The 15,270-nt window shown below is 45.7% G+C and overlaps 1 protein-coding gene and 2 long non-coding RNA genes across 7 annotated transcripts in view; 2 read left to right on the forward strand and 1 right to left on the reverse strand.

Annotated features, from left to right (window-relative positions):
• Positions 1 to 15,270, reverse strand: part of LOC127915632 (intersectin-2-like) — a 49,532-nt gene that overhangs the window by 16,295 nt on the left and 17,967 nt on the right. The window contains exons 2-4 of the mRNA XM_052495855.1: positions 9,425 to 9,493; positions 4,118 to 4,291; positions 3,703 to 3,766 (exon numbers count right to left, since the gene is read on the reverse strand). Of these exons, the coding sequence (XP_052351815.1) occupies positions 3,703 to 3,766; positions 4,118 to 4,291; positions 9,425 to 9,431 (245 nt within the window). The 5' untranslated portion in view covers positions 9,432 to 9,493. The remainder of the gene's footprint in view (positions 1 to 3,702; positions 3,767 to 4,117; positions 4,292 to 9,424; positions 9,494 to 15,270) is intronic.
• On the forward strand, positions 4,644 to 5,551 carry LOC127915847 (uncharacterized). Its single transcript, XR_008092514.1, has 3 exons — positions 4,644 to 4,772; positions 5,179 to 5,340; positions 5,426 to 5,551. It is a non-coding gene; the product is annotated as an uncharacterized LOC127915847 (long non-coding RNA).
• LOC127915845 (uncharacterized) lies at positions 6,923 to 9,383 on the forward strand. Of its 5 annotated transcripts, none has more exons than XR_008092511.1 (4): positions 7,335 to 7,561; positions 8,140 to 8,462; positions 8,495 to 9,023; positions 9,056 to 9,383. It is a non-coding gene; the product is annotated as an uncharacterized LOC127915845 (long non-coding RNA). The 5 variants fall into 5 exon arrangements; XR_008092505.1 differs by having other exon boundaries at positions 8,140 to 8,210; XR_008092509.1 differs by having other exon boundaries at positions 8,140 to 8,210; positions 8,495 to 8,785.

A 15,270-nucleotide genomic window follows, 5' to 3' on the forward strand; every position in this document is an offset into this window, starting at 1 on the left:
TGGTCACAAGATCGAATGCCAGCACACGTCTGTGTGTGTGTGTGTGTGTGTGTGTGTGTGTGTGTGTGTGTGTGTGTGTGTGTGTGTGTGTGTGTGTGTGTGTGTGTGTGTACTGTGTGTGTTTAGCATGTTATATTTTCCTGTGAATAAAGTTAATGTTTAGCATTTGTTATATTTTTTAACCCTTTCTTTAAACCTGGTAGGCACAATCTGCCAGTGTTAGTTTATTTTATTGATTTCACCTTTATTTAACCAGGTAGGCTAGTTGAGAACACCTTTATTTAACCTGGTAGGCTAGTTGAGAACACCTTTATTTACCAGGTAGGCTAGTTGAGAACACCTTTATTTAACCTAGGCTAGTTGGTAACCTGGTAGGCTAGTTGAGAACACCTTTATTTAACCAGATAGGCTAGTTGAGAACACCTTTATTTAACCAGGTAGGCTAGTTGAGAACACCTTTATTTAACCAGGTAGGCTAGTTGAGAACATCTTTATTTAACCTGGTAGGCTAGTTGAGAACACCTTTATTTAACCAGGTAGGCTAGTTGAGAACACCTTTATTTAACCTGGTAGGCTAGTTGAGAACACCTTTATTTAACCAGGTAGGCTAGTTGAGAACACCTTTATTTAACCTGGTAGGCTAGTTGAGAACACCTTTATTTAACCTGGTAGGCTAGTTGAGAACACCTTTATTTGACCTGGTAGGCTAGTTGAGAACACCTTTATTTAACCTGGTAGGCTAGTTGGGAACACCTTTATTTAACCAGGTAGGCTAGTTGAGAACACCTTTATTTAACCAGGTAGGCTAGTTGAGAACACCTTTATTTAACCTGGTAGGCTAGTTGAGAACACCTTTATTTAACCAGGTAGGCTAGTTGAGAACACCTTTATTTAACCTGGTAGGCTAGTTGAGAACACCTTTATTTAACCAGGTAGGCTAGTTGAGAACACCTTTATTTAACCTGGTAGGCTAGTTGAGAACACCTTTATTTAACCAGGTAGGCTAGTTGAGAACACCTTTATTTAACCTGGTAGGCTAGTTGAGAACACCTTTATTTAACCAGGTAGGCTAGTTGAGAACACATTTATTTAACCAGGTAGGCTAGTTGAGAACACCTTTATTTAACCTGGTAGGCTAGTTGAGAACACCTTTATTTAACCAGGTAGGCTAGTTGAGAACACCTTTATTTAACCAGGTAGGCTAGTTGAGAACACCTTTATTTAACCTGGTAGGCTAGTTGAGAACACCTTTATTTAACCAGGTAGGCTAGTTGAGAACAAGTTATCTTTTGCAACTGAGACCTGGTCAAGATAAAGCATAGCAGTCTGAACAGACAACACAGAGTTACACATGGAGTAAACAACACAGAGTTACACATGGAGTAACAATTAACAAGTCAAAAACACAGTAGAAAAAAAGGGAGTCTATATACATTGTGTGCAAAAGGCATGAGGAGGTAGGCGAATAATTACAATTTTGCAGATTAACACTGGAGTGATAAATGATCAGATGGTCATGTACAGGTAGAGATATTGGTGTGCAAAAGAGCAGAAAAGTAAATGAATAAAAACAGTATGGGGATGAGGTAGGTGAAAATGGGTGGGCTATTTACCAATAGACTATGGACAGCTGCATCGATCGGTTAGCTGCTCAGATAGCTGATGTTTGAAGTTGGTGAGGGAGATAAAAGTCTCCAACTTCAGCGATTTTTGCAATTCGTTCCAGTCACACGCAAGGTGCGGGTAGAATGTTATGGATTGTTCTCATAAATGTTTATAGTGTTTGACTGGAGGCGCAAGGGCTGAGGACTATTACTGTATTCTGTGACGGTGTGTGATTCAGTAGCGGACTTCCTAAGTGCCTCTCAGCTGGCGTTTACAGGACTCTTCTTCACTGTCATCTTGGTAAGAAAATCCAGTGTATATTTGGCCTTGTGTTTTAGGTTATTATCCTGCTGAAAGGTGAATTCTTCTCCCAGTGTCTGGTGGAAAGCCGACTGATTTTGCCAGTGCTTAGCTCCATTCTGTTTCTTTTTATCCTGAAAAACTCCCGTCCTTAATAATGACAAGCATACCCATAACATGATGCAGCCATGTCTATGCTTGAAAATATGGAGAGTTGTACTCAGTAATGTGTTGTTGTATTGGATTTTCCCCAAACCTAACACTTTGTATTCAGGATAAAAGGTAGTTTCTTTGCCACATTTTTGCAGTATTACTTTAGTGCATTGTTGCAAACAGGATGTATGTTTTTGAATATTTTTATTGTGTACAGGTTTCCATTCTTTTCACTGTCATTTAGGTTAGTATTGTGGAGTGACTACAATGTTGTTGATCCATCCTCAGTTTTCTCCTATCACAGCCATTAAACTCTAACTGTTTTAAAGTCACCATTGGCCTCATGGTGAAATCCCTGAGCGGTTTCCTTCCTCTCCGGAAACTAAGTTAGGAAGGACGCCTGTATCTTTGTAGTGACTGGGTGTATTGATACATCATCCAAAGTGTAATTAATAATGTCACTATGCTCAAAGGGATATTCAATGTCTGCTTTAAAAAATATCTGTATCTACCAATAGGTGCCCTTCTTTGTGAGGCAATGGAAAACCTCCCTGGTCTTTGTAGTTGAATCTGTGTTTGAAATTCACTGCTCGACTGAGGGACCCTACAGATGTGTGGAGTACCGAGATGAGGTAGTCATTCAAAAATCATGCTAAACACTATTACTGCACACACAGTGACTTGTTAAGCACATTTTACCCATTCACTTATTTAGGCAATAACAAAGGGATTGAATAACTGTTGACTCAAGACATTTTAGCTTTTCATTTTGTATTAATTTGTAAAAGTGTTGAAAAACATAATTCCACTTTGACAGTATTGGGTATTGTGTGTGACAATGTAATCTATTACTGGCCAGTGACAATGTAATATATTACTGGCCGGTGACAATGTAATCTATTACTGGTCGGTGACAATGTAATCTATTACTGGCCAGTGACAATGTAATCTATTACTGGCCAGTGACAATGGTGACAATGTAATCTATTACTGGCTGGCGATGACAATGTAATCTATTACTGGCCAGTGACAATGTAATCCATTCTATATTCAGGAAGTAACTAAATGTAAAGTCCAGGGGTGTGAATACTTTCTGAAGAGACTGGATATGGAAGTAGTTTATCGCCAAAATAAATTAAATAAACAAATGATAATAATAATAATAACAACCCTGGTCTTTCTTATATCTCTCAGATACAGGACAGAAACTTTAAATGAAACTTTATTCTCTGATATATTTTTGACCATCTGTTTTTCCATGTATGAATCTGGTATCCAATGCATTTCTATGTGCTAATAGCAGTAAGGCCAAATTCAATGGTTTTGTCTGTAATGTCGGACCACAGTAAGACTAGCTGTCGCCATTGGCTAATGGAGATCCTAATAAATCAAATCAAATGTTTCATCAAAATCAAATAGCTAAATAACCCCCCTCCATCCAGCTTAGACTGTTAAGGATTAAGGTTAATAATATTATAATTCTCTGTTGAGCAACTTGTAAAATCTTTTAAAATGACCTTATCAACGACTGCTCTCCTTTAGTCACCTGGAAATTCCTCTGTCTGTCTGTCTGTCTGTCTGTCTGTCTGTCTGTCTGTCTGTCTGTCTGTCTGTCTGTCTGTCTGTCTGTCTGTCTGTCTGTACCATATCTCTGCAAGAACCGAGGAGGGAAGACCCGACTGCAAGAAGAACTTCCTGGCCCGCTCCCCTGGAGAGAGAGAACAAGAGAGAGGGAGAGAGAGAGAGAGAGAGAGAGAGAGAGAGAGAGAGAGAGAGAGCAAGAGAGAGAGAGAGAGAGCAAGAGAGCAAGAGAGAAGAGCAAGAGAGAGAGAGCAAGAGAGAGAAAGAGAAAGAGCGAGAACAAGAGAGAGAAAGAGAAAGAGCGAGAACAAGAGAGAGAAAGAGAGAGCAAACGAGAGAGAGCAAGAGAGAGAGACCGAGAGAGAGAGAACGAGAAAGAGAGAACGAGAGAGAGACAACAGAAAAGACATCACAGTATGGAGAGATGGGGAGAAAACGTAGTAAAATGTTGGTGTGGACGCATGCGGTGTCTTGGTACCTGAGATGTAGCCCATGGTGGGAGAGAGGGTGTCAAACTGTTTATCATGTTTCTTCCTCTCTTCTGGAGAGATAGCCCACACACTGAGGTCACCTGGAGACGGAGAGAGGGTGTCAAACTGTTTATCATGTTTGTTCCTCTCTTCTGGAGAGATAGCCCACACACTGAGGTCACCTGGAGACGGAGAGAGGGTGTCAAACTGTTTATCATGTTTGTTCCTCTCTTCTGGAGAGATAGCCCACACACTGAGGTCACCTGGAGACGGAGAGAGGGTGTCAAACTGTTTATCATGTTTCTTCCTCTCTTCTGGAGAGATAGCCCACACACTGAGGTCACCTGGAGACGGAGAGAGGGTGTCAAACTGTTTATCATGTTTGTTCCTCTCTTCTGGAGAGATAGCCCACACACTGAGGTCACCTGGAGACGGAGAGAGGGTGTCAAACTGTTTATCATGTTTCTTCCTCTCTTCTGGAGAGATAGCCCACACACTGAGGTCACCTGGAGACGGAGAGAGGGTGTCAAACTGTTTATCATGTTTGTTCCTCTCTTCTGGAGAGATAGCCCACACACTGAGGTCACCTGGAGACGGAGAGAGGGTGTCAAACTGTTTATCATGTTTCTTCCTCTCTTCTGGAGAGATAGCCCACACACTGAGGTCACCTGGAGACGGAGAGAGGGTGTCAAACTGTTTATCATGTTTCTTCCTCTCTTCTGGAGAGATAGCCCACACACTGAGGTCACCTGGAGACGGAGAGAGGGTGTCAAACTGTTTATCATGTTTGTTCCTCTCTTCTGGAGAGATAGCCCACACACTGAGGTCACCTGGAGACGGAGAGAGGGTGTCAAACTGTTTATCATGTTTCTTCCTCTCTTCTGGAGAGATAGCCCACACACTGAGGTCACCTGGAGACGGAGAGAGGGTGTCAAACTGTTTATCATGTTTGTTCCTCTCTTCTGGAGAGATAGCCCACACACTGAGGTCACCTGGAGACGGAGAGAGGGTGTCAAACTGTTTATCATGTTTCTTCCTCTCTTCTGGAGAGATAGGCCCACACACTGAGGTCACCTGGAGACGGAGAGAGGGTGTCAAACTGTTTATCATGTTTGTTCCTCTCTTCTGGAGAGATAGCCCACACACTGAGGTCACCTGGAGACGGAGAGAGGGTGTCAAACTGTTTATCATGTTTCTTCCTCTCTTCTGGAGAGATAGCCCACACACTGAGGTCACCTGGAGACGGAGAGAGGGTGTCAAACTGTTTATCATGTTTCTTCCTCTCTTCTGGAGAGATAGCCCACAGGGACACTGAGGTCACCTGGAGACGGAGAGAGGGTGTCAAACTGTTTATCATGTTTGTTCCTCTCTTCTGGAGAGATAGCCCACACACTGAGGTCACCTGGAGACGGAGAGAGGGTGTCAAACTGTTTATCATGTTTGTTCCTCTCTTCTGGAGAGATAGGTACCCACACACTGAGGTCACCTGGAGACGGAGAGAACAGGGTGTCAAACTGTTTATCATGTTTGTTCCTCTCTTCTGGAGAGATAGCCCACACACAGTGAGGTCACCTGGAGACGGAGAGATACAGGGAACAGACTGTCAAACTGTTTATCATGTTTGTTCCTCTCTTCTGGAGAGATAGCCCACACACTGAGGTCACCTGGAGACGGAGAGAACAGGGTGTCAAACTGTTTATCATGTTTGTTCCTCTCTTCTGGAGAGATAGCCCAGACACTGAGGTCACCTGGAGACGGAGAGAGGGTGTCAAACTGTTTATCATGTTTGTTCCTCTCTTCTGGAGAGATAGCCCACACACTGAGGTCACCTACAATGGAGACGGAGAGAGGGTGTCAAACTATCTGTCAGGCCTCAGGTACAGTCTGTCAGGCCTGCACGTCTGTCAGGCCTACACGTCTGTCAGGCCTAGAACGTCTGTCAGGCCTGCACGTCTGTCAGGCCTACACGTATGTCAGGCCTACACGTCTGTCAGGCCTACACGTCTGTCAGGCCTGCAGACGTCTGTCAGGCCTAGAACAGACTGTCAGGCCTGCAGACGTCTGTCAGGCCTACACGTCTGTCAGGCCTACACGTCTGACTCAGGCCTACACGTCTGTCAGGCCTACACGTCTGTCAGGCCTACACGTCTATCAGGCCTAGATACAGCGTCTGTCAGGCCTGCACGTCTGACTCAGGCCTAGATACAGCGTCAGACTGGTCAGGCCTCCAGGTACGTCAAGGCCTACAGTCTGTCAGGCCTAGGTACGTCTAGATACAGGACACATCTGTCATGGCCTACACGTCTGTCAGGCCTAGATACAGCGTCTGTCAGGCCTACAGCAGTCTATCAGGCCTACAGCAGTCTATCAGGCCTACAGGTCCTTCTGTAGCACAGTTGGTAGAGCATGGTACAGCTAGACAGTAGACGCCAGGATAGTGGGTTCGATTCAGGGGACCAGCAGTAGAACCATACGTAGAATGTATGCACACATGACTGTAAGTCGCTTTGGATAAAAGCGTCTGCTAAATGGCATATATATATATACAGCAGTAGAACGTCTGTCAGGCCTACACGTCTGTCAGGCCTCAGGTACAGTCTGTCAGGCCATCATCGTAGAGTTAGATACAACAGAAAAGCATCAGAGGAGGGACAGCAGTAGAACAGTTAGATACAACATAACAGTATCAGGGAGGGAACGACTCAGGTACAGTAGATACAGCAGTAGAACAGACTCAGGTACAGTAGATACAGCAGTAGAACAGACTCAGGTACAGTAGATACAGCAGTAGAACAGACTCAGGTACAGTAGATACAGCAGTAGAACAGACTCAGATACAGTAGACACAGCAGTAGAACAGACTCAGGTACAGTAGACAGTAGATACAGCAGTAGAACAGACTCAGGTACAGTAGATACAGCAGTAGAACAGACTCAGGTACAGCAGATACAGCAGTAGAACAGACTCAGGTACAGTAGACAGTAGATACAGCAGTAGAACAGACTCAGGTACAGTAGACACAGCAGTAGAACAGACTCAGGTACAGTAGATACAGCAGTAGAACAGACTCAGGTACAGTAGACATTAGATACAGCAGTAGAACAGACTCAGGTACAGTAGACAGTAGATACAGCAGTAGAACAGACTCAGGTACATTAGATACAGCAGTAGAACAGACTCAGGTACAGTAGATACAGCAGTAGAACAGACTCAGGTACAGTAGATACAGCAGTAGAACAGACTCAGATACAGTAGACACAGCAGTAGAACAGACTCAGGTACAGTAGACAGTAGATACAGCAGTAGAACAGACTCAGGTACAGTAGATACAGCAGTAGAACAGACTCAGGTACAGCAGATACAGCAGTAGAACAGACTCAGGTACAGTAGACAGTAGATACAGCAGTAGAACAGACTCAGGTACAGTAGACACAGCAGTAGAACAGACTCAGGTACAGCAGTAGAACAGACTCAGGTACAGTAGACATTAGATACAGCAGTAGAACAGACTCAGGTACAGTAGACAGTAGATACAGCAGTAGAACAGACTTTAGGTACATTAGATACAGCAGTAGAACAGGCTCAGGTACAGTAGATACAGCAGTAGAACAGACTCAGGTACAGTAGATACAGCAGTAGAACAGACTCAGGTACAGTAGACAGTAGATACAGCAGTAGAACAGACTCAGGTACAGTAGACATTAGATACAGCAGTAGAACAGACTCAGGTACAGTAGACACAGCAGTAGAACAGACTCAGGTACAGTAGATACAGCAGTAGAACAGACTCAGGTACAGTAGATACAGCAGTAGAACAGACTCAGGTACAGTAGATACAGCAGTAGAACAGACTCAGGTAGAGTAGACATTAGATACAGCAGTAGAACAGACTCAGGTACAGTAGACACAGCAGTAGAACAGACTCAGGTACAGTAGATACAGCAGTAGAACAGACTCAGGTACAGTAGATACAGCAGTAGAACAGACTCAGGTACAGTAGACAGTAGATACAGCAGTAGAACAGACTCAGGTACAGTAGATACAGCAGTAGAACAGACTCAGGTACAGTAGACAGTAGATACAGCAGTAGAACTGATTCAGGTACAGTAGACAGTAGATACAGCAGTAGAACTGATTCAGGTACAGTAGACAGTAGATACAGCAGTAGAACAGACTCAGGTACAGTAGACAGTAGATACAGCAGTAGAACAGACTCAGGTACAGTAGATACAGCAGTAGAACAGACTCAGGTACAGCAGATACAGCAGTAGAACAGACTCAGGTACAGTAGACAGTAGATACAGCAGTAGAACAGACTCAGGTACAGTAGACACAGCAGTAGAACAGACTCAGGTACAGTAGATACAGCAGTAGAACAGACTCAGGTACAGTAGACAGTAGATACAGCAGTAGAACTGATTCAGGTACAGTAGACAGTAGATACAGCAGTAGAACTGATTCAGGTACAGTAGACAGTAGATACAGCAGTAGAACAGACGCAGGTACAGTAGACAGTAGATACAGCAGTAGAACAGTATCAGGTACAGTAGATACAGCAGTAGAACAGACTCAGGTACAGTAGATACAGCAGTAGAACAGACTCAGGTACAGTAGACAGTAGATACAGCAGTAGAACAGACTCAGGTACAGTAGATACAGCAGTAGAACAGACTCAGGTACAGTAGATACAGCAGTAGAACAGACTCAGGTACAGTAGACAGTAGATACAGCAGTAGAACAGACTCAGGTACAGTAGACACAGCAGTAGAACAGACTCAGGTACAGTAGATACAGCAGTAGAACAGACTCAGGTACAGTAGATACAGCAGTAGAACAGACTCAGGTACAGTAGACAGTAGATACAGCAGTAGAACAGACTCAGGTACAGTAGATACAGCAGTAGAACAGACTCAGGTACAGTAGATACAGCAGTAGAACAGACCCAGGTACAGTAGATACAGCAGTAGAACAGATACAGGAGCTGGATAGTGAGAGACAGAGTGGTGCTGCAGTGAACAGCACAGTGAACTATAACCTGCTCCTGCAGCGAGGACAGTCTGGAGGGTAGAGACTCATAATTATAATACAGCTGAATGTGCCATTGAGGGAGAGCGGGAAAATGACCGAACACACACACACACACACAGACACACAGACACACAGACAGACAGACACACACACACACACACACACACACACACACACACACACACAGACAGACACACACACACAGACAGACACACACAGACACACACAGACACACACAGACACACACACACAGACACACACACAGAGTAATGAAGCCGTGGTCTTACCATTCATGGCTGCAGGTGGCAGAGGGGGCGGCTCCCGTTCCTCTACTCAGCCGGCCGGCTCGCAGTCATCTGCAAAACACACACGCCCACACTAGTGTCCAAGCACACAAACACACTGAGCAAAACGTCCTCTCATTAATAATGAAGGGAGGGCAGAGCGCTGCTCACCCCAGAGAGAGAGATAAGGAGAGAGATAAAGAGAGAGAGAGATAAAGAGAGAGAGAGAAAGAGAGAGAGAAAGAGAGAGAGAGAGATAAATAATATAATAATAATAATAATAATAATATATGCCATTTAGCTGACGCTTTTATCCAAAGCGACTTACAGTCATGTGTGCATACATTTTACGTATGGGTGGTCCCGGGAATCGAACCCACTACCCTGGCGTTACAAGCGCCATGCTCTACCAACTGAGCCACAGAAGGACCATAAAGAGGGCAGTAAAAAGAGAGAGAGAGATAAAGAGAGAGTACACAGTGGCAGAATACCTGACCACTGTGACTGACCCAAACTTAAGGAAAGCTTTGACTATGTACAGACTCCTTGAGCATAGCCTTGCTATTGAGAAAGGCCGCCGTAGGCAGACAAGGATCTCAAGAGAAGACAGGCTATGTGCTCACTGCCCACAAAATGAGGTGGAAACTGAGCTGCACTTCCTAACCTCCTGCCCAATGTATGATCATATTAGAGAGACATATTTCCCTCAGATTACACAGATCCAAAGAATTTGAAAACAAACCCAATTTGATAAACTCCCATATATACTGGGTGAAATTCCACAGTGTGCCATCACAGCAACAAGATTTGAGACCTGTTGCCACGAGCAAAGGGGAACCAGTGAAGAACAAACACCATTGTAAATACAACCCATATTTATGCTTATTTATTTTTCCCTTGTGTACTTTTACCATTTGTACATTGTTACAACACTGTATATATATGACATTTGTAATGTCTTTATTGTTTTGAAACTTCTGTATGTGTAATGTTTATTGTTAATTTTTATTGTTTATTTCACTTTTGTATATTATCTACCTCACTTGCTTTGACAATGTTAACACGTTTCCCATGCCAATAAAGACCCTTGAATTGAATTGAATTGAATTTGAATTGATAAAGAGACGAGCAGCTGCTCAGTTTCTCATTGGTCAGCAGGTTAACAGGGTTTCTCCTGTTGCCCTTAGAGTCACACACAGAGACCCCAGGGCCACTTCCCAACTCTACAGCTACACAGAGACCCCAGGGCCACTTCCCAACTCTACAGCTACAGAGACCCCAGGGCCACTTCCCAACTCTACAACTACACAGAGACACTAGGACCACGTTCCAACTCTACAGCTACACAGAGACCCCAGGGCCACGTCCCAACTCTACAGCTACACAGAGACCCCAGGGCCACTTCCCAACTCAACAGCTACACAGAGACACTAGGACCACGTTCCAACTCTACAGCTACACAGAGACCCCAGGGCCACGTCCCAACTCTACAGCTACACAGAGACCCCAGGGCCACATCCCAACTCTACAGCTACAGAGACCCCAGGGCCACTTCCCAACTCTACAACTACAGAGACCCCAGGGCCACGTCCCAACTCTACAGCTACACAGAGACCCCAGGGCCACTTCCCAACTCTACAGCTACACAGAGACCCCAGGGCCACGTCCCAACTCTACAGCTACAGAGACCCCAGGGCCACTTCCCAACTCTACAGCTACACAGAGACCCCAGGCCACGTCCCAACTCTACAGCTACACAGAGACCCCAGGGCCACTTCCCAACTCTACAGCTACACAGAGACCCCAGGGCCACTTCCCAACTCTACAGCTAAACAGAGACCCCAGGGCCACGTCCCAACTCTACAGCTACACAGAGACACCAGGGCCACGTCCCAACTCTACAGCTACACAGAGACCCCAGGGCCACGTCCCAACTCTACAGCTACACAGAGACACCAGGGCCACGTCCCAACTCTACAGCTACACAAAGATCCCAGGGCCATGTCCCAACTCTACAGCTACAGAGACCCCAGGGCCACTTCCCAACTCTACAACTACAGAGACTCCAGGGCCACTTCCCAACTCTACAGCTACACAGAGACCCCAGGCCACGTCCCAACTCTACAGCTACACAGAGACCCCAGGGCCACTTCCCAACTCTACAGCTACACAGAGACCCCAGGGCCACTTCCCAACTCTACAGCTAAACAGAGACCCCAGGGCCACGTCCCAACTCTACAGCTACACAGAGACACCAGGGCCACGTCCCAACTCTACAGCTACACAGAGACCCCAGGGCCACGTCCCAACTCTACAGCTACACAGAGACACCAGGGCCACGTCCCAACTCTACAGCTACACAAAGATCCCAGGGCCATGTCCCAACTCTACAACTACAGAGACCCCAGGGCCACTTCCCAACTCTACAACTACAGAGACTCCAGGGCCACGTCCCAACTCTACAGCTACACAGAGACCCCAGGGCCACTTCCCAACTCTACAGCTACACAGAGACCCCAGGGCCACGTCCCAACTCTACAGCTACACAGAGACCCCAGGGCCACTTCCCAACTCTACAGCTACACAGAGACCCCAGGGCCACTTCCCAACTCTACAGCTACACAGAGACCCCAGGGCCACGTCCCAACTCTACAGCTACAGAGACCCCAGGGCCCAGGGCCACTTCCCAACTCTACAGCTACAGAGACTCCAGGGCCACGTCCCAACTCTACCCCAGGGCAGCAGCTTCCCAACTCTACAGCTACACAGAGACCCCAGGGCCACTTCCCAACTCTACAGCTACACAGAGACCCCAGGGCCACGTCCCAACTCTACAGCTACACAGAGACCCCAGGGCCACTTCCCAACTCTACAGCTACACAGAGACCCCAGGGCCACTTCCCAACTCTACAGCTACACAGAGACCCCAGGGCCACGTCCCAACTCTACAGCTACACAGAGACACCAGGGCCACGTCCCAACTCTACAGCTACACAGAGACCCCAGGGCCACGTCCCAACTCTACAGCTACACAGAGACACCAGGGCCACGTCCCAACTCTACAGCTACACAGAGATCCCAGGGCCATGTCCCAACTCTACAGCTACAGAGACCCCAGGGCCACGTCCCAACTCTACAGCTACACAGAGACACTAGGACCACGTCCCAACTCTACAGCTACACAGAGACACCAGGGCCACTTCCCAACTCTACAGCTACAGAGACCCCAGGGCCACATCCCAACTCTACAGCTACACCCCAGGGCCACATCCCAACTCTACAGCTACACAGAGACACCAGGGCCACGTCCCAACTCTACAGCTACAGAGACCCCAGGGCCACGTCCCAACTCTACTGCTACAGAGATCCCAGGGCCACATCCCAACTCTACAGCTACACAGAGACACCAGGGCCACTTCCCAACTCTACAGCTAAACAGAGACACCAGGGCCACGTCCCAACTCTACAGCTACAGAGACCCCAGGGCCACGTCCCAACTCTACAGCTACACAGAGACACTAGGATCACGTCCCAACTCTACAGCTACACAGAGACCCCAGGGCCACATCCCAACTCTACAGCTACACAGAGACACCAGGGCCACTTCCCAACTCTACAGCTACAGAGACCCCAGGGCCACGTCCCAACTACTGCTACAGAGATCCCAGGGCCACGTCCCAACTCTACTGCTACAGAGACTCCAGGGCCACATCCCAACTCTACTGCTACAGAGACCCCAGGGCCACGTCCCAACTCTACTGCTACAGAGACCCCAGGGCCACATCCCAACTCTTCTGCTACAGAGACACCAGGCTTCACTACAGTACCTGGTTCGAATCCAGGCTATATCACATCCGGCCATGATTGGCCCAGCGTCGTCCGGGTTAGGGTTTGGCCGGAGTAGGCCGTCATTGTAAAATAAGAATTTGATTTAACTGACTTGCCTAGTTAAATAAAGGTTGAATAAAAATCCCCTTGTTCTCCCCAGCTACAGCAGGATAATGTAACCCATAAAAGAACCGCTGCCAAACTCAAACACAACATTAACCGACATGAACAAGCCAGCAGCCATTGTAGTGGTTACAGTGGTCAGGAGAACGCATGGCAGACTGGTCTACTATACAGATCAATTACGATTAACAGGAAAAATGTAGAAAACACTGTGTGTGTTCTACTAACATGGACATTATTTTTATTTACTGAGAAGAAAGCCAGCAAGCCAGCCAGCAAGCCAGGCAGCCAGCCAGGCAGCCAGCCAGCCAGCCAGCCTGCCTGCCTGCACAGGTGAAGGGTAGAGGTGTGTGTGAAGAAAGGTGTGTGTAATAACAAGCATAGCACCAAAACATCTAAACTCCTCAACAAGCATTTTCGCTAGATATTTGTTGGCTTTCTTGTGGAGGCAACCAGCTCTTCCTTAAGCTCACGAAGGCTTCTCTCTTGACAGCATTATTATCCTTGCTTAGCAAACCCAACTTCCTTACGTAAAAGTAGATCTTGATGCTATGATGGCCATTACTGAATCCATGGTGTTTATTAACTCATTCATACCCCCAGACTTATTCCACATTTAGTTACATCCTGAATGCAAAAATGTACACACAATAACCCACAATGACAAAAGTGAAAACATGTTTTTAGACATTTTTGCAAATGTATTTAAAAAATTAAATACTTAAATATCTAATGTTCATAAGTATTCATGCCACTGAGTCAACACATGTTAGAATAACCTTTGGCAGTGATTAGAGCTGTGAGTCTTTCTGGTTAAGTCTAAGAGTTTTGAACACTTGGATTGTACAATATTTGCACATCATTATTTAAAAAATTCTTCGAGCTCTGTCAAGTTGGTGGTTGATCATTGCTAGACAGCCATTTTCAAGTCTTTCCATAGTCAAATCTGTAACTAGGCCACTCAGGAACATTCAATGTCATCTTGGTAAGATACTCCAGTGTATATTTGGCCTTGTGTTTCAGGTTATTGTCCAGCTGAAAGGTGATTTAATCTCCCAGTGTCTGGTGGAAAGCACACTGAACAAGGTTTTGCATGTGTCTAGCTCCATTCCGTTTATTTTTATCCTAAAAGACTCCCAAGTCCTTGCCCACAACCTGATGCAGCCACCACAGTGCTTGAAAAAGTGGTATTCGGTAATGTGTTATGTTAGATTTGTTCCAAACTTAACACTTTCTATTCAGGACATTGAGTTAATTTCTTTGCCACATTTTTTTTCAGTTTTACTTTAGTTAGTTGTTGCAAACAAGATGCATGTTTGGGATTTTTTTATATTCTGTACAGGTTTCCTTCCCTTCACTGTGTCAATTGGGTTAGCATTGTGGAAGAACTACAATGTTGTTCATCCATCAGTTTGTTCCTATCACAGCCATTAAACTCTGTTTTAATGTCACCATTGGCCTCATGGTGAAATCCCTAAGTGGTTTCCTCTCCGGCAACTGAGTTAGGAAGGACACTGTATCTTTGTAGCGGCTGGGTGTATTGATACACCATCCAAAGTGTAATTAATAACTTCACTATTCTCAATTCAAGATTCAATGTCTCCTACAGTTTTTTTTACCCATCTACCAATAGGTGCCCTTCTGTGCAAGGCATTGGAAAACCTCCCTGTGGTTGAATCTGTGTTTGAAATTCACTGCTCGACTGAGGGATCTTACAGATAATTGTATGTGTGGGGTACAGACATTTACATTACATTTAAGTCATTTAGCAGACGCTCTTATCCAGAGCGACTTACAAATTGGGTCGAGGTAGTCATTCAAAAAGCATGTTAAATACTGTCATTGCACACAGAGTGAGTCCATGAAACTTATGTGATTTCTTGTTAAGGATTTAGGCT

Source organism: Oncorhynchus keta, chromosome 35, assembly GCF_023373465.1.
Source record: "Oncorhynchus keta strain PuntledgeMale-10-30-2019 chromosome 35, Oket_V2, whole genome shotgun sequence".
Taxonomy (NCBI): domain Eukaryota; kingdom Metazoa; phylum Chordata; class Actinopteri; order Salmoniformes; family Salmonidae; genus Oncorhynchus; species Oncorhynchus keta.